Below are 20,198 nucleotides of genomic sequence, written 5' to 3' on the forward strand. Positions count from 1 at the left end.
TTGTGCACAGTATTCTGTATCCCCGGTCCCCCCTTCCTCGGCTCCATCACACCCTATTGGCCGAGCCCCCTGTCCGTAGACGTGAATTGTGAATGGCGTAGAGAACAAGGCGGGGCCCCATTGACGTTCGCTGTGCCGCCCATCATGTCCGAGCGGTCCCGCCCATTCTGTATAGTCACCGTCTTCTCGGTGGCTCTGTAAGAGTTGGATCCGGCCACGTCACTGCAGCCAGAGGCAGGCGTGCCCTGTTCTCCTTCCACCAATCACCGGATAGACGGGTCTGGGGGTGGGGATTATCAAAGGGGAGTGCCCAATGAGTGAGCTCGCCGGGAATGACAGGCGTGGGACAGTCCAATAGACAGATTGAGCATAGTCCTGGTGACGTCAGGTGCAGTTCTGTGGTGCTTATGTAGGGTGGTTGAGACTGTACTAGCTGCAGACTGAGTCAGAGATACACAGTGACATTTCCCTGAGCCCCGGAACACAAAGCAGAGACAGCATGTGTGGTGAGTATAGGGAGCACGGGGGGCTCTGCCTGAGGTCACCTCCTATAGGGACCCCGAGAGGGTGAGCACCCATCTCCTGGGCTCTGCCTGAGGTCACCTCCTTCTATAGGGACCCGAGAGGGTGAGCACCCATCTCATGTTCTCTGCCCGAGGTCACCTCCTATAGGGACCCCGAGAGGGTGAGCACCCATCTCCTGTTCTCTGCCCGAGGTCACCTCCTTCTATAGGGACCCCGAGAGGGTGAGCACCCATCTCCTGTTCTCTGCCCGAGGTCACCTCCTTCTATAGGTACCCCGAGAGGGTGAGCACCATTCTCCTGTTCTCTGCCTGAGGTCACCTCCTATAGGGACCCCGAGGGGGTGAGCACCCATCTCCTGGGCTCTGCCTGAGGTCACCTCCTTCTATAGGGACCCGAGAGGGTGAGCACCCATCTCATGTTCTCTGCCTGAGGTCACCTCCTTCTATAGGGACCCCGAGGGGGTGAGCACCCATCTCCTGGGCTCTGCCTGAGGTCACCTCCTTCTATAGGGACCCGAGAGGGTGAGCACCCATCTCCTGGGCTCTGCCTGAGGTCACCTCCTTCTATAGGGACCCGAGAGGGTGAGCACCCATCTCCTGCATCTCTGCCTGAGGTCACCTCCTTCTATAGGGACCCGAGAGGGTGAGCACCCATCTCCTGGGCTCTGCCTGAGGTCACCTCCTTCTATAGGGACCCGAGAGGGTGAGCACCCATCTCCTGGGCTCTGCCTGAGGTCACCTCCTTCTATAGGGACCCGAGAGGGTGAGCACCCATCTCCTGCATCTCTGCCTGAGGTCACCTCCTTCTATAGGGACCCGAGAGGGTGAGCACCCATCTCCTGGGCTCTGCCTGAGATCACCTCCTTCTATAGGGACCCGGAGAGGGTGAGCACCCATCTCCTGTGCTCTGCCTGAGGTCACCTCCTTCTATTTGACCCGAGAGGGTGAGCACCCATCTAATGTTCTCTGCCTGAGGTCACCTCCTTCTATAGGGACCCGAGAGGGTGAGCACCCATCTCATGTTCTCTGCCTGAGGTCACCTCCTTCTATAGGGACCCGAGAGGGTGAGCACCCATCTCCTGTTCTCTGCCTGAGGTCACCTCCTTCTATAGGGACCTCGAGAGGGTGGGCACCCATCTCATGTTCTCTGCCTGAGGTCACCTCCTTCTATAGGGACCCGAGAGGGTGAGCACCCATCTCATGTTCTCTGCCTGAGGTCACCTCCTTCTATAGGGACCCGAGAGGGTGAGCACCCATCTCATGTTCTCTGCCTGAGGTCACCTCCTTCTATAGGGACCCGAGAGGGTGAGCACCCATCTCCTGTTCTCTGCCTGAGGTCCCCTCCTTCTATAGGGACCCGAGAGGGTGAGCACCCATCTCATGTTCTCTGCCTGAGGGCACCTCCTTTAGGGACACCGAGAGGATGAGCACCCATCTCATGTGCTCTGAGGTCACCTCCTTCTATAGGGACCCGAGAGGGTGAGCACCCATCTCCTGCATCTCTGCCTGACTACCATTGTGTAGTTGTAGGCATCCCAGGTGCACCATTGTGTAATTGTAGACCCCTCTGGGGCACAATCATGTAGTTGATGGTTTTGTAGGTACACTATAAGGCATCATTGTGTAATTGTAGGCATCTTTGGGGCACCATTGGGTTTGTAGGTACACTCTAAGGCACCACCATGTAGTAGTAGCCATCTCGTGGACAACAATTGTATAGTTGTGAAGACCTGAGGCTACCTTTGTGTAATTGTAGGCATCATTGTGTAGTTGTAGACACCTCTGAGGATACCTTTGTGTAGTTGCAAGCACTGTTTTGTAGTTGTAGACATCTCTAAGGCTACTTTTATGTATTTTACCTTTTTGTAGTTTTAGAAACCTTGAAGGTTACCTTCATGTAGTTGTAGGCATCATTGTGTCGTTGTCGAAACCTCAGAGGTTGCTTCTCGTATAGTTGTAGGCATTGTTGTGTAGTTGTAGACCCCTCTGAGGTTATTGTTGTGTCATGTGGTTGTAGACCCTTCTGAGGTTGCCTTTGTGTAGTTGTAGGCATTGTTGTGTAGTTGTAGTCGCCTCTGAGGTTACTGTTGTGTTGTGTGGTTGTAGACCCTTCTGAGGTTACTTTTGTGTAGTTGTAGGCATTGTTGTGTGGTTGCGGACCTTCTGAGGTATCCTTTGTATAGTTGTAGACCCTTCTGAGGTTGCCTTTGTAGGCATTGTTGTGTAGTTGTAGTCGCCTCTGAGGTTACTGTTGTGTCATGTGGTTGTAGACCCTTCTGAGGTTACCTTTGTGTAGTTGTAGGCATTGTTGTGTAGTTGTAGTCACCTCTGAGGTTACTGTTGTGTTATGTAGTTGTAGACCCTTCTGAGGTTGCCTTTGTGTAGTTGTAGGCATTGTGGTATAGTTGTAGTCTCCTCTGAGGTTACTGTTGTGTTATGTGGTTGTTGGCCCTTCTGAGGTTACCTTTGTGTGGTTGTAGGCATCTTTGCGGCACCATCATGATGTTGGCACCTCCTGATCACCATCGTGTGGCTCTGGGACTCTATCATATCATTGTTGGCATTTCTTGGGACACCTTTACGTATCTGTTTAGCAAATCTTGGTTGTAACTCACATAAGTGTTGCCATTTCAGGCACACCGTCCTGTAGCTGGTGGCATTGTCCTGTAGCTGGTGGCATTGTCTTGTCTTGTTGACTTTACTTTTAGTTTTAATATCTCTGCAATACTTTACCAAATCCCAGTTGTGTCTCTCTGGCTCTATGTTGGAGGAACTCTTTGTAGTTGTGTGTATCTCCTCCTTCTTCTTCCTGAGGTCCATGATGTGGATACCTTGTATAGTGTGTATTGTTCTGGCTGCCAATGCCCGCTCTCCTCTATATCTGTGCCACATTTGTTGGAATGACTTCTGTGTCTTATTTGCCTCCAGCAATTTTTGACACAAGTGATGGTATTTATAGGTCACCTTTCATGTGACGTTCATGTCTATATTAGGACACTATTGTGTTAATTGTTAAGGTGTGGATGACCCATTGAGAAACGCACACAGCATGGAAAGCGTTTGTTGTGTATTCCTTGGTACTGTGATCCTTCATTTCCCAAGTGTCAGGAGGGAGAATGATTCCTTCCCATGACTCTATTGTACGTTGTATCATTTTATCTCTGACTTTGGATACATTGTTATGTATGTGATCACACACAGACCTTCTTGTTTTATACCAAGTAACACTAGTGATCTATTATAATTGTGTTTTTGTTTAGTAATAAATCCTGTTTTTTATTGAAAGACTGACTGATTAAGTCATAAACTTGTGTGCAGAGCAGTGGGTAAGGGCAAAGTGCAGGAACCCATGGCAGTCTATCAGATTACTGCCATCCTCTGTTCAGAGTGTTCTGCTTTTTAATCCTTGTACCCAGGCATCCAAAAGCTTGATTGAGCACGTTCTACTATTCCAGACAGATCTTACTGTGGATTTGGAGTTGTTGGGGGGGGGGGGGGGTGAGACCTATGCATGCAGAGCTACAAAGGTGGCAACTTCATGCTGGTAGTGCCCTGGTTGGTCCAATATCCCTCGCGTTACAGGGCTAACAAGTGCTAACTGCTAAGCCACTGTGCTGCCAATAGAATACAGATGATTTTTCCCAACTGATGACCACATTAACGGGTAGAAATTTGTGGTTGTAAACACCTTACATATACCCAGTAAAGTGACTGGTCTCAGGTTGTGCACAGAGATGAAACCAATAATTCTACATAAGTTGTACCTGTTTGTCTGCAGCCCTCTCTTCTCTACAACTGTTCAAAGTACCGGATTCTAAAGCTTGTCTGAGAGGTCAGAAAAAAGGGGGTGGAGAACTGAAGTCACACTCTGCAGCGCTCAGTCTTTTTTTTATTATTATTATTTATTCAAAGAATGATCACATCACAAAATGGTGTAGTGCAACATTTCGGAGCCACGCAGGACCCCTTTTGTCAGGCATGCCTGCGTGGCTCGGAAACGTTGCACTACACCGTTTTGTGATCTGATCATTCCTTGACAAAAAAAAAACAAAAAACGTTTGGACAGAATTGATGATCCTTGGTGGGCTGGTGAATATCTTCATATTGCGTAGTATCCAGCTGGCTGTCGCTGCGGCACCCAGTGCTCTATGACAGGCATATGCAATTAGCGGACCTCCAGCTGCTGCAAAACTACAACTCCTATCATGCCTCTGCCTTTGGGTGTCATTCTTGTGGCTGTCAGAGTCTTGCTATGCCTCATGGGACTTGTAGTTCTGCAACAGCTGGAGGTCCGCTAATTGCATATCCCGGCTCTATGAGCTTATTCCAGGAATGTGTGCAATGGGAATACGGGCTGCTGATTGGAGGGAAGGGACACACCTCCTTTCACTAAGGAGCTGAGGCTGTCAATCAGCTGGAGCTCCCTCCCCTGTCACCATTTTTCTCCTGGTGTCAGGAAAACTTGTCAGAAGTGATTTTTGTTGATAGCATAGGAACAAAGCAGCAGACAGAAATTATATTAAGCCTAGGATCACACTGATGCGATTACAGCGTTGGTTCCCTCATCGCATCTCTCCTGCAGGCAGTTCACACTGCCTTCTGCGAACCGCTGCGGGTGCCAATACATTGTTAATGACACCCCCAGATCGGTTCACGGATCGCAGTGTAAACTGCGAAATCGCACAGGAATCAGATCGCATGTGAGAACACCCATACAATCCGATTTCAGTGCACAGGGGAAAAAAAATCCCTGCACTTTTTTTCTTGCGAATCTAATGCAAATTCAGCCATACAGTTGTTAGGCTGAACTCGCATCTCAAAAACATTGCATGTGAACGGCACCTGTGGTGCGGGTGCGAATCACATGCGATGTCTGAGATCGCAGAAGTGTGAAACAGGCTTAGTGCTCTGGATTGCAACATTTGCACACTAGAGGGATATGCTTTGTTCATTTTTTATGTCTGAGGTTTACAACCACTTACATTTTTCACCCTGAGCCTTTGAAATGTCTCCTCTATACAGTTGAAAACGATCAATTTGTCCACGTTAACTGTTAGAAAGTCCAACAAACATTCCACAAACATAGGGGTAGATTCAGAAAGAAGTTACGCTGGCGTATCTATTAATACGCCGCGTAACTTCTAGGATGCTCCGGCGTATCTTTTTTCTGTATTCAGAAAACAAGATACGCCAGAATTGGGCTAAGATCCGACTGGCGTAAGTCTCTTACGCCGTCGTATCTGAGCTGCATATTTACGCTGGCCGCTAGGTGGCGGTTCCGTCGATTTACGCGAGGAATATGCAAATTGGGTAGATACGCCGATTCAGAAACGTACGTCCGCCCGGCGCATTTTTTTACGTCGTTTACCTTAGGCTTTTTCCGGCGTAAAGTTACCCCTGCTATATGAGGCGTATCCTATGTTAAGTATGGACGTCGGGCCAGCGTCGAATTTTTCCGTCGTTTGCGTAAGTCGTTCGCGAATAGGGCTGTACGTAAGTTACGTTCACGTCTAAAGCATTAATGATTTGCGCCGTAATTTCGAGCATGCGCATGTCAAATACGTGGGGTCACAAGTAATTTGAATAAAACACGCCCACATCATCCACATTTGAATTAGGCAGGCTTACGCCGGACCACATACGCTACGCCGCCGTAACTTAGGGCGCAAGTTCTTTATGAATACGGAACTTGCGCCCTAAGTTACGGCGGCGTAACGTATCTGAGATACGTTACGACCGCAGAAATTTACGCTGGGCTATTTGAATCTACCCCTAATTTTTTAATGGGAAATTCTACTAGTATATGGCTAGTTATTAGCATAATGTGCTAGTACACGCTGCATACTTTAGTAGTCATATTTTATTGACATGCTAGCAATCATGTGTAGGCATTCTTGGTGATCTCATGGATGAAATCAAATTCTATATAATCTCAACACTGTCCTTCTTTGGTCCCATGTAAGTGTGAAGTTGTATGGATTATGCATCTCTTGAGCTGTTGGGTCGTATATCTAGATGAGTGATTGAGTTTGTAGGAGGAAGGCAGAGAAAGGTAAGATTGGTTCCTGTCCAGATCCTGTTCTTCAGGATGTGTGCTTTCTGGACACAAACGCCTCTCTGTTCATCCGTCATAGCCGCCCTAACAAAGTACCACGTACACCGCTGGAGATCCTTATCTGAAATCAAGGTGTTCCTGTGCACCTTCACAAAGTTTTTTTTTAAGCTGGCCTTACACTAGTCGAATTTATTTTCAAAATCTGTATTTTAAGTACATCCGTTTCTGATTTTCCAATTTTTAGTGGGGTCAAATCGATGTTCATTTTCGACCACAGTAAAAAGATTTGAAGGAGCAGAATGGAGAATTTTTCTTAGACGGACTCATTTTTAAAGCGGACCTCCGCCGTAAAAAAAAAAAAATATTAACAGCCAGCAGCTACAAATACTGCAGCTGCTGACTTTTAATAAATGGACACTTACCTTCCCAGGAGTCCAGCGACATCAGCAGCAGAAGACGAGAAATCGCTCGTCACTCGGCTGCCCCCACCGCCATCATCGGTGAGGGAATGGGGAAGTGAAGCGTTGCGGCTTCACTGCCTGGTTCCCTACTGTGCATGCGCTCGTCGCGCTGCGCCGTCCTCACTGTTCCCCCGCTGTGTTCTTGGAGCCGTGTGTTTCCCAGAACACAACAACGGGGGGGGGGGGGGGGGGGGAGTGGTGTAATGCCCGCAGTTTCCTGCAGTCTAAGCCCGGAAGTGGGTGCAAATACCTGTCTTGGGTATCTGCACCCCGCTCCCCCCCTGAAAGGTGCCAATTGTGGCACCAGAGGGGGGGAGGAATCCGATGAGCGGAAGTTCCACTTTAGGGTGGAGCTCCGCTTTAACTCTGAATTTTTAGTTTTCGTTTGGAAACGTCCCTTCACTCCAAAATCAAATGTTAAATCAAATGTTTTTTTTATGTTCTTTTAAATGACTGTCGTCAAGTCATCGAATGTGCTCATGAGAAGTTTTCCATTAATGTTCGTACAAAAATCTACTAGTGTGTGGCAGGGACTGGCCAAATTTTAATCGGTGTGGCTGCCCCATTTCGACAGAAGTTGATAGCTTGATCAACTTTTGTTAAAGGGGCGTGCAGGAAAATGTTTCTTGATCTCAGGTCCTGTTGTCCGAATACAATGTTCTGGTGGTGGGCAGATTTGTATGGATGGGGGAACTTGTTAAAGCGGGATTCCACCCGAGATTTTTTTTTTTTAAAGTCAGCAGCTACTAACAGTGTAGCTGCTGACTTTTAATAAGGACACTTACCTGTCCTAGTTGCCCGCGATGTTGGTCCCCCCGACGGCGATCGCTCGGTCCTGGTGCCTCTATCCTTACTAAGGGAAACGGGTAGCGAAGCCTCACGGCTTCACTGCCCTTTTCCTACTGCGCATGCGCCACTCGCACATCGCTTTGTGAATGGGCGGCTGCCTCCTGGTGTACACACAGTTCCCAGAAGGCAGCGCGGCTCATTCACAAGAAGAAACGGCGACGTAGGACGAGCCTGAAGATCCACCGCGGTGGAAGAAGAGGCAGAAGCTAGTTCCGCATAGCAACTGCCCTTTCAGGTGAGTGTGTGTGTGTGTATATATGTATGTGTATATATATATATTTTAAGATTTTTAGAAAAAAGAAAAACGAGTGGAACTCCACTTTAAGGGACATTGGCCAGTTTCTATTGAACAATGTTTTTCGGCCCATGCGTATTGCAGCTGGTCCGACAGAAGCCAGCCGTTCTGCTGGCTTTATTTGAAGGCACATGACTGAAAAAAGTTTGCTGATTGGCAGTTTTCTGGAGGGTGGGCCGTCCCCCACAATAACTCAGTTGGGGAGATCGCCGTTGTACTAACAATGCATAGTTGGTACAGTACCTCCTCCTGAGATATATATACATTTTTTTTTTGTACGTTCAGCCTACAAACAAACGTGTACCAGGCTTTAGCCGTCTATCACCAGCTTTAGTAATATAACTAAAATAGGTTTGCCCATGAACACCAGCATGTTGGTAAACCCTCTCCTGGAGATCTGGACAGTTTGTTCTAGTGTTTGTTGTTGGCCCTCCAGGTCTTTTACCATTCATTTCACAGGGAGTCCTCATCCCTAATTGGCCTTTATTATGTAAGATAAGGGTTCCTCCTGGAGACGAGTGTCTTGTCCTCTGTGGAGGTTCATGATCTTGCACATCTCCTGGTGTCAGAGCTCTGCAGGGGGGTCTTTGTAGACTTTCTTTGATCTTGTTATATTGTATTTACACTGATGTTTTTGTTGTTTGTTGTTTGTTTTTGTCTTTGTCTGGCACTTGTCACAAAAAAAGTAAACAAATGGCTGTTTACTTTTGTGCATAGGTGAGATGTTTAAATTGTAGTCGTGATTTTCTCAGAATGTGTGAATTTACTATTCAGTCCCGTCTAGTAGATTAGTACATTTTCAAGTGTTTGTCTTCGAAATGAATTGGCTTGTTTTCTCATTGTGGATCCCTTTGAGTAATTACAATATAGTGTAGGTTTTCACTTAATTAGGTTTTGACGTGAGGGAGGTCTTTGAAAACTCCAGAGCTAAGCTCATCACGGGGAAAACAAGCAATCTGATGACATATTTTCATGTCTGTTCATTATCCTTCTCCTTCCCTAATGAGCCGCCAGTTGTGGTGTCTAAAGATGCATCATAGTTAGAAGATCTTTCCTGAAATTGTTGGATAGGGAGACTGTCATCTAATGTCTGAGGCCCCGTACACACGTCCGAGAAACTCGACGGGCAAAACGCATTGTTTTTCTCGTCGAGTTTCTCGCTCGGCTGTCAAAAAACGTGTCGAGCCAAATTTCCCCATTGCCCAATGAGGAAATAGAGAACATGCTTTCTATTTGGCTCGACGAGTTTCCCGACGGTTTCTCGGCGAAAAGTGTACACACGGCCGGTTTTCTCGGCACAATACGTCTCCCATCGAGTTTCTTGCTGGATTCTGCCGAGAAAACCGGTCGTGTGTATGGGGCCTGAGAGTCTCTCCAGACCAGCATTTCTCATTCTTTTTAACATGGTCCATATGAATGTTCTGTGAATGATATGGTAATTATTAACAGGGGTTTCCTGATCCTGGACAGTTATTTCAAGGGTTCCTACCCCTGGTAATCATTACTATATCATAAGTTCACAATACATTCATGTGATGGTCACTGCCCCCACTTCCCCCCCCCCCCTTTTTCTTTTTACAGATAACGAAAAACATCATTTTGATAGTTGCTTATCTGGGAGGCAGAAGTTGCTCAAGGAACATCTAGCAACCTCTGGATGGACCTTAGTTGAGAAAGGCTGCTCTACACTGGATTCTAAGATGGTCTAAAACAGGGATTGACAAACTTGCTTTGAATCTAGGATCCAGTTAAAAAAAGTTAAAAGTAGCATGGGTCGTTGGCACTCAGGGCAGGGCAAGGCAAGGCAAGTAAATTGTGCCAACCTAAGCCTAATTTAGTTGCAGCAGAGGGGCCAGCCAATAACCCAGACGTAACGCAGAGCTATAGGCTGGCCAGAAAGAATGACAATAAAAACCTTGTTCTAGGGCGAAACTCCACTCCGTTAGGCCCCGTTTTGCACCTGGGCTATTTGAGATTGTGGCCGAATTCCTGCGATTTTCAATTGCACCTAAAACACAGTGCGGTTTTTGTAAAGTTGGCCCCACCAATGGAAATTGACAGCTGTAGGCAGGCACTACTGGATCACTTGTCTTGGGGAACCATTTTTTTTTTTACCTGTTTCCTCAATGATAGACCTGAAAGCTTCCTTCTGTGGACTGCTATATGTGTTGATGTAAAATCAGTCTGTATATGCAGTAAAGCATGCTTGGTATACTCGCTGTGGAACCTAAGGGGTTAATACTATGCATTGTGTAAAAATGCTGTTTGATCCTGTCTTCTCTGACCCTCCCCTTCTTCCACTGTCCCCAATCTATCTGCTGATAGTAGAGAAACTTGAGGGCACTCTGCACTTGCTCAGTTTGGTGTGTATTGTTAGAAGGTGTGTTTTTTTTCTTCTTTTTTTTTTTTTTTTCTTCTCTCTTGGGAGGGTGCTTTTGATCGTCACAGAGCCAATCCGCGCTCCCCAGACAGAGTTAGGGGTCCTAAAGTCTTATAGGACATTTGGAGTAGAATGGAAAAATCATTCTACAAGCTTTAATCAGACACTGATAGAAGTCATACGACTGCTATATACTTCTGATGACAAAAGCTATTTGGCAGTTTATATTTACTACAAAAAAAAATGCATTTCGATGTTCTGTGTACTGTGGGAGACCAGATCTAGTGAATGCAGGGTCCTGGGTTTAGTAACACTTTAATGGACTTTGGCTGCATCGTAATGAAGTAAATGGAAAAGACATTTTGTTTAAAGCTGAACTCCAGCTTTCCCTTTGGTCTTGTATGGGTTGTACATGCATTTTTTTTTTCTTTACTCAAACTGCTTACTATGATTTCATTGCACACTGTGCACTAGAGGTTACAGCAATTCACATAGAGCACACCTCATTCCTCTCCTCTTTGTCCATTCAGAGAACACTTTGCATTCATTGAGTGTTCCCTGAATGGCACAGAACCTGGAAGCTAGTGGAGATCATTGGAGTAGCCGTGCTTAATACATGGATTTCCAGCTTTCATGGGGATCCCACAGGTATACTTACTCAGTTATGTAAAACTTTCCATATCTAATCTTCAGCTTTAAAGTGATTTATAAAGTCAGAAGGTTTTTATCTTGATGCATTAAGATAAAAAGCCTTCTGTGTGCAGCAGCTCCCCTAAGAGCCGGTTCACACTTCTGCGGCACGACTTCGGGGGCGACTCTGCAAGTCGACCTGAAGACGACTTCAGAGGCGACCTGCAAAACGACTTCTGTATAGAAGTCAATGCAGGTCTCCCCGAGCCGCCCCCGAAGTCGTGCACGAACCTTTTTCTAAGTCGGAGCGACTTTCGTTGCTCCTATTAGAACGGTTCCATTGCATTGAATGGGATGTGACTCGACTCGTCAGGCGGCTGAGCCGCCTGACGAGTCACCCCAGTGTGAACCGTCTCTAACACTTACTGGAGCCCCATCTTGATCCAGCAATTTCCACGAGTACCTTGGCCATCCAGGACTCTCCGTCCTGATTGGCTGAGACACAGCAACGGCGCCATTGGCACCTGCTGCTGTCAATCAAAGTCATATAGCCAATGAGGAGGCGGGAGGGGGGGCGAACCGTGGCTCTGTGCCTGAATAGATACACAGAGCTACGGCTTGGCTCAGGTGCCCCCCATAGCAAGCTGCTTGGGGCCTGGAGCACAGAAGAGGGACCCGAGAAGAGGAGGATCCGGGCTGCTCTGTGCAATACTATTTCACAGAGCAGGTAAGTACAACATGTTTGATATTTTTTGACAAAAAAAAAATCAAGACTTTACAATCACTTTACAATCCCATTATTTTCTATGTGTATGACTTGGTCTATGAGCTGCAGTTTATTGTGCATTTCAAGGCCAACTTTAAGGACCCATTCACACTTAGGCGTGTACATTACCACAAGCCCTGCAACACGCACACATAGGTGTGAATGGGCTCTAAGAGAAGTTGGAATTCATGTCACTGTATTTCAGTTTCAATGCCATCAGTCGGTAAAGACTTATCAGGATAATACAGGGCTGGGTCAATGTTTTGCTCTCAGCAGAGCAAACATTATATTGGCGTTTTTGCGTCACAAGCCTTTCCTTATTGCACTTATGGTTTGCTAAGTATACATCTGTACTTTGATATTATTGTACTATATGGATGTGCCTTATTCTGTTTCCTACCCATAAACTAGGAATCTGTTCGCAATATAACTGCCAATAATGTTGGTATTCAGTGAATGTAACTTGTATTTAAACCACGTAGAGGGCAGCTGAGAAGCACTTATTACACTGATTTCTGCCAGGCGCTTCAATCTCACAATCACTGCTTCAGCGTGTAATCTGACCCTGCACGGCCAAGCAGATCAATCAGCTCCATTCAACTGCTTCTGCCTTTCATTATAGAGGCATGTGCATTTTTCTGCACACTGAGGTTTTGTGGCATTACAGGAACCTCATTGTATTGTGGCTTAGAATAAAAGGAAAGTAGGCCGAGGAACAAACTTTGTATAACTTTGAGCTTCTGGAAAATAATTCTGCAAATATTTGCATATAATATAGATAAGGGCTGGCCATAGACATGAGCTGACAGTTAGATGTCACCACTTCATAAATCCCCTATAGGGATTGTCCAGGAAAATCCATATTGGACAATTGATTCTTTCCCCTGTAGTTGGTCAACCAGGGGTTGTTTAAAAGAAGACAACAAAGGCGCACCAGCCTAGTGTATTACCGTTGGGATACATTTGATTAAAATACGATCTAAAAAAATTACTCGCAATTGTAGTAGAAATAATAGCAGTAAAAAAGTATCCATTAAAGGGGTTTTCCACCTTTTTTTTAAGTTTATTAAAAGTCAGCAGCTACAAAAAGTGTAGCTGCTGGCTTTTAATAAACTGACACTTCCCTGCTCCATGGCTCCAGCGACGCGCCAGCCGGGGCTCCGCTCCTCGGCCGGCGTCTTCATTCTTAGTGTGGGCACCCGGCAGTGACAGCTTTCGGCTTCACGGCCGGGCACCCACTGCGCAAGCGGCAGTGCGCATGCGCGAGTGGCGCCGTCCGATTGGACAGGCGCTCGCCTACAGGGAGGGGCTGTGAAAAGGCGATTAAGCTAATCGTCTTTTCAGCCCCTCGGCAGAAGGAGGAAGTGGGACAGGAAGTCCCCTTCTCCTGAAACCCCCACTCCCCCCCCCCAAATAAAATTACATGCCAAATGTGGCATGTAAGGGGGCGAGGAGTGGGTTAAGAGGAAGTTCCATTTTTAGGTGGAACTCCTCTTTAATGGCTGCAGCATGTAGAACTCAAACGAAACTCCGAAAGGTCATGGAGGATGTGATGAGGACCACTACCGTCTGATGTGTTTCAAAGCTCAAGACTTCTTCATCAGAACCCAGCCATTGTTTAAAAGAAGGTTACACATAGCGCTGAGAGCAACTGGACAAAGTGAAGAAACTAAACGGCCAATCAGACTTTATTGTTCTGCTTTAAAAGGTTGACCTCTTGCTGGTTACTACGGCTAACCAGATATCACTGCTTGGAACGGTGGCTTGGTGGATAAGTCCCCTGTTGCGATGTAACTCGTGGCAGTCTGTTATATAGAAGAGTTGCCAAATCAGTCCATCTTTGTGTGACTGTTCTGAGTTGAATCTGCTATACATTGGCCAATCTGCAAGGCAAATGAACCGCCAAACTTTGATCTACACATGTGCATTATACAATTAAATCCACAATCTAAATTTAAGTAGAAAAAAGTTCATTAAAAATTATGCTGGTAACTGATTGAAGTTGATCCGAAAATAAGCAAATTATTCCAACTTGGTGCTTGTGCTCACCTCTACTAGTATCACAAGCTGCTGACCTCATATGAGTCAGAATCGGCAGTGTTCCCCTCTGGGGATAATGAGGATTACTGGCGTGGTGTAGACACTTGAAACTCCTTTATCCCAGACACCTTCTTTGGGTTCCTAAGAGCCCAAATCGTCTTACCGGATAGTATGTAATATGTTTAAGCATATTTATTTGTATAAATAATGGTGGATACACTTGCAAGTGTGGCACTTTAAGCTGTGCTAGCTGAAACCGCATTTAGACAAACCAAGTGTCAAGATGCCCGCCATGTGACGCCAGTAAAGGTGTTGTTTTCGTCAGTAGGGGTGCCCCTAGTGATGAAGTCAATGCCCTGACGACACACGTATAGGGGTGGAGCCTGTGAATGAGGAAATCCTTCTGCAGTGCTCTTGTGTTCTAATGGCGGGGAGCCTGCCCTACCATCAGCATACAATGATCAGTACTGTTGGCTATAGCTGAGTTTCCTCTCATTATAATACAATGCAGAACCCAAGCCCTGAGATCTTCAACCCAGACCATATTCTAGTATGCAGCTAATAACCCTGTCTCTACTGTGTTAGCAGATCTCGTTAATAGTAAACATTTATTCTCTAGCTCACTCCTTAAAGCTAAGCTTTACCCAAACAGGGAAGTTCCCCTCCTCTTCTTCCCTTTTTTTTTAGAATGCATTTATTTATTTTTTGAATGTATTTATTTATTTTTTGAAGCGGGGAGCGGGTATCTTACAAAATTTTGAGCGGAAGCTCTCCTTCCCCCGCTCCCTCACTGCAGTCATCTGGGGCGTATCACAGGTCCCAGAAGACTGCGAGACCATGCACAGCGTGCCTCGTGAATGCACAGTGGGGTTACATTGCTGTCACCACTGGGGGCCTACAGTTGAGATGCCAGGGACAGAAGTCTGAGGGAAGGGATGGCTCAGGTGAGAAAATTGTGTGTTTATTAAGTCGGCAACTACAGTTTTTGTAGCTGCTGACTTTTAATAAATACAAATGACCGGAGCTCCGCTTTAACATTACACACCAGTTGGAGTTTTCAGAAAAAGGCAAGTAGAAATGTAAGCAGCAATTTGATTTACTACTTGTATAGGAAGGTATGACGCTGAGAGCGGCCACAGGTGCTACACTTGGCTGCATGGCAGCAAACCCAAGGCTAAACCTCTTGTGATGTATACCTGTAGCCAGTATACATGTGTGACTATGCTAGGTCATATAGAATCTTGTAATTATTTTGAGGGTATGAAAGTCCATACTGAGAATTGTGGCGGCACCTTTGACATATTCAAAGTGATCTCGGGAAGGAATGCGGATGTCATTGCCTTGCTTTATGTATATGTGACACTCCTTTCCTTGGGACAGGCAAATCTTGCTTAACATGTCAGTCAACAAAAATTCTTCCCACCATGAAGAGCTATTGTGACATGTGTACAGCTGAGCTTCAATGAAGAAGGTTTGTAACTAGGCACACCAGTCAGTCCTGAGATATAAGGCAAATGCACAGAAAATGAATCAGCTGGGGCAGGGCATTTATTACATTGGATGTAAAAGAATTTCAAGTCCATATAACCATATTTAAATGTGAACTTCATTGAACACCGATATTTCCGTTTTGGGTGCTTGCAGTTGGGTTATGACAAGATTTTAATACAGCGGAGCTCCTCAGTTTATTTTTTTAACATCGTGGAGAATATATCCGAAATATGACACCATCATAATAGAGGTGACATCAGTGGGAAAGGGAGGACTGTGTGTTCCATGGGGTTAGCTCACCATTGGAGTAACCATTTGGCTATTTAGGGTGGGATTGTGTGACCTTTGCATTCTCTGACTACTTTCAGTAGAAGGTTGAAAAACACGTTCTCATTGGTAGTGTTTATTTCTGAGCTTTACGTTGTGTTTATCTGTTTGTAGTGGGACATAGAATGTCAGTGGAGGAACATGCTTGTGGCACTTTTTGTGGGATCCTGTCTTTTTCTATTTCATGGGATGCACAGTCCAAGTGCCCTTCAGCTTCCATGTCTCACTATGAACAGATAAACACTGGGGGGGGGGGGGCTATTTTATTTTTTATTGAATTTTTTGTGAGCCATAATGCGGTATTACAGGTAGCCATACACTCCCCATTGTTGGCATTCAGGGTAAGGTGTTAGATTTGACTTTTTCCATTGGAAATTCCGTCGAGTTTTGATAGAGAACATGTTCTCTTTTACTCCGCTGGAATTCGGTCAGAATTCCGATGTGATTTTGGCCGGTCAAAAGTCAGGCCGTGTAAACGGGGCTTTAGAAGATGCCGTGGAAGTCCAGGTTTTGTGTGGAGTTGGTCTTTAATAGGATAAGAGATTATCCTAGTTGAAGAGATGTAACATAAAGGTCATAGTGAATGATAATTTTCTGATACTTTAAGCCAGTGGTCTCCAAACTGCAGCCTGGGGGCCAGATGCGGCCCCTTGCTTGCCTTTATATGGCCCTTGGGGCACTGTGTTCCTCTCACTGATATGAGACACTCTTCCTCCCACTGACACCAACTACAGGGCATTATTCTTCCTATTGACACTAACGATGGGATACTATTCATTTCATGATCAATGACTGGGTACTTTTCTTTCCACTGACACCGGCTATGGGTCACTATTCTTCCTACTGAGATTAATAATGGGTCACTATTCTTCCTACTGACATTAATGATGGGTCACTATTCTTCCTACTGACACCAATGGTGGGTCACTATTCCTCCTACTGACACTATCTGCCCCCCCCCCCCCTAGAGTTTGAAGGACAGTAAACGGTCCCTTTTTGTTTAAAAAGTTTGGAGACCCCTGCTTTATTTACTGTTCTTGACAGAACTGTGGGCCATGTAGAAGTGCTTATATTTGTTTGTTCTGGACAGCTAGTGACAGTTTTGTGTATTTGCTATCAACTTGTAAGGCAATCTGTGTTGTAGATTTCCTGTCCGTTATTGGTAGTGTCTGTGTGTCTTTTTTTTCCTATGGAGAAAGGGATGAACACTTGTTTCTACACTTGCTATAGACTTTCTTTCTTTCGTTCTAAAAAAATGTTCTTTAATTTATTTTTATTCCACCCTGACATATTCTCTTTTTTTAATTAGACTACAACCCTTTCAGGATTGCATGTTTAATAAAGTTGCTTTCTAATGAGCAGAGGGAATGGGTGTGTGGAACTGAGAGTCAGCTAATTATGCTAATTGCAAGCCATTGCATACATTATGGTTAAAAAGCCGTTCTCCCGGGTCTTCCAGTAATTGAAATGTTCAATTTACAAATTTGCAAATAGATTTGTACAAAATCTTACTGTTTTGGTGGCTTTAAGAGTGAATGAGTGCCTAGAGCAGTGGTTCTCAACCTGCTAGTGCCGTGACCCCTTGATAAAATTTCCCAAGTTGTGGAGACCCCTAACAGTAAAATTATTTTCATTGCGTGGGTTTAAAGCGGGGGTTCACCCAAAAATAGTTTTTTTAACATTACATTCAGCCGAGTTGTCAGAATGACAATCGGCTGTTTTTTAAAATTTTATCCCCGTACATACCGTATTTTCACCGCCGCTTCCGGGGATGTCTTCTGCGGGACTGGGCGTTCCTAATTGTTTGACAGGCTTCCGACCGTCGCATACAGCGTGTCACGAGTTGCCGAAAGAAGCCAGACTGCGAGTCGGCTCTATACGGCGCCTGCGCACCGACGTTTGGCTTCTTTCGGCAACTCGTGACGTGCAGTATGTGACGGTCAGAAGCCTGTCAATCAGTTAGGAACGCCCAGTCCCACAGAAGACATACCCGGAAGCGGCGGTAAAAATACGGTATGTACGGGGATAAAATTTAAAAAAAAACAGCCGATTGTCATTATGACAACTCGGCTGAATGTAATGTTACAATTTTTTTTTTTTTTGGGTGAACCCCCGCTTTAAAGCACCCAAGGCAAGACACGTAATTTGCGCCCCTAACTCAAAGGACATTTGGCGCTTTCTGAGTGCCTTTCACTCGTACAGTATTAAAACCCCTTATAGTACATTTTAGGATGTACCACTCTTTCTCTTTATCTCTTCTCCTTTTCTTTCCCGTTCATCTCTCTCTATCCCAATTTCTTGTTTTTTTTTCACCATCCCTCCCTCTAACTGTCTTTCTTGCTCTCTCCTTTTTTTTCCTTTTTTCTCTCCCTTTTTCTTTGTTCCCTCTTATCATCTCCCTTCCTGGGAGAACAGTGCGGGCTTCAGGAACAGCCCAGTTTTGGTGACCCCTGGCAAATCATCATTTGACCCCCAAGGGGGTTCCGACCCCCAGGTTGAGAACCACTGGCCTAGAGCCATGTATGAAGTGTAAAGACCTCATGGCAGTCAACGTATAGCCAATCAATATTCGTTAGTATGAAAGACTGAAGTTCTGAAATCTGGTTCCTTATTGGTTGTTTGATTATCTGCCTACCCTATCCATTTTATTGTTCCCTGGTGATTGGACAAGTAACAGGGTTCTGTCCTTGGAGGACAATCCATTTGCACCAGGCGTTAATGATAACCAAGAGCAGCAGCACCCAAATATCAGCATAACAAATCTATATTAAATCTCAGCTCTCCGTTCTCGTTTAATCATCTGGTATTTCTAAATGTCGGTTGAGAACGATGTTGCCTTCTATTTGAAGAACTAGTTCAATGTGTCAGGAGTGGCATTGAAATGTTTTGCTGTGAAGCCGGTCTGTCCTCTCTGCTTCTCTGTGTTGGACTTGTCTACTGAAAGGCCTTTTAGTCTGGATGTAAAAGTGAGTGTGCTCGGTCTGGCTGCCTTCCACATTCACTATAAAGCTTACTTTTCACGTGTTGTACGTGCTGCTAAATTTACTGGAAACCACAGCTGCCACCTACACAGCAGACCTAGGCGGATCTTCATGCTCTACCTTGGCAAATCAGTTGGTTGGCTGTCCCATGAGGCCTGGGGGCAAAAGGAAAGCTAGCACTTCTTTTCTGAGTCTTGCAAAGACTAGATGGGGGCAGAAGGCATAGGTTGGGGGGAGGGGGAAGGGCTTTTCACACACATTTCAGATGTAATAAATGTCAGTCTTTTTAAGAGGCGACACCAAAACCGAACTAGAGAAGAAGCTTCCCAATGCAGACACATGCTCTGTTGACAGCTGTCAAAAACTGGAGTTTTTGTTTTTCAGTTTGGGGAAGTTTCCTCTGATTTCTCACTGTGCCTTTAGGACAAGAAGTGAGGAGAAAATAAAAAAAAATAAAAATTTCAAGGGCATTTTAAAGGAGCTTCCAAGCAGAAAAACCACTTTGATGTGCCTAAATGTGGCGTTTAGGCGCAACAAGCATTTTTTAAGTGTACTCCTTTTTGTTTTTCTAGTGTTTTGGGGGAAACGTGCGTATAAATGCAAACGCTTGAACACTATTTTGAGAGAAAGAGATATCTCCTATCTTTTTTTTTTTTCTTTCTGCCGGCAGTTCTGGAATTTTTTACGCTGCCTAGTGTGTGGGGCCCCCTTAAACAAAATAGCCTTTCTATTTGGTTTTCAGACATCTTATCTCAACGCAGATGACAGATGTCAACAATCAGTGATTATAAAGCCTGTAAGCTTTCTAATTATAGACCAAGTCTATATTGGACCGCCTGTAGAAAAAAAATAGCTGGTCATAGAGATTAAAGAGTAGTTCCACATGAATGTTCTTTTTACTGCATGTTCTTAATTTAATGGTCATAAAGAAGTGTTTGTCCTAATACCCACCTGTTCTTGAGTTATGAAAAGGATACAGTAATGGCTCTGCTGGAATAATGACCCTGATAGACCTCCGAAATTCAAATGATGGCTAAAGGCCTGAAAGTGCTAAGCAGAAACACTGATCTCTGTGTTCCTCCATTTACAGCATTCCCCCCCACAGTTAGAAAGCACTCCCTAGGAGCAATTTTAACCCGTTAATTGCCCCTGATATTGGCCCCCTTCATGCCAGTGTCATTAGTACAGTTACAGTGCATATTATTCAGCACTGATCACTGCATTAGTGTCACTGGTCCCCAAAAAGTCAGTATTTGTCCGCTGCAATGTTGCAGTCTCAGTAAAAATCGCAAATTTCCATCTTTGCCAGCAGGAGAAAAAATCCATAAAAATATCCCCTAGTTTGTAGCCGTTATAACTTTTGCGCAAACCAATAAATAGACGCTTGCTGGATTTTTTT

At 45.3% G+C, this 20,198-nt stretch overlaps 1 protein-coding gene across 2 annotated transcripts in view; it reads left to right on the forward strand.

Annotated features, from left to right (window-relative positions):
- Positions 1 to 361: 361 nt before the first annotated feature.
- LOC120932980 (glutamine--fructose-6-phosphate aminotransferase [isomerizing] 1) overlaps positions 362 to 20,198 on the forward strand; it is a 55,818-nt gene continuing 35,981 nt past the window's right edge. Inside the window, exon 1 of one of the 2 annotated variants that reach the window (XM_040345899.1) lies at positions 362 to 506. In XM_040345899.1, coding sequence (XP_040201833.1) covers positions 500 to 506 — 7 coding nt within the window. In that variant the 5' untranslated portion in view covers positions 362 to 499. The remainder of the gene's footprint in view (positions 507 to 20,198) is intronic. The other variant, XM_040345900.1, reaches the window with a different exon arrangement.

This window comes from Rana temporaria, chromosome 3, assembly GCF_905171775.1.
Source record: "Rana temporaria chromosome 3, aRanTem1.1, whole genome shotgun sequence".
NCBI lineage: Eukaryota > Metazoa > Chordata > Amphibia > Anura > Ranidae > Rana > Rana temporaria.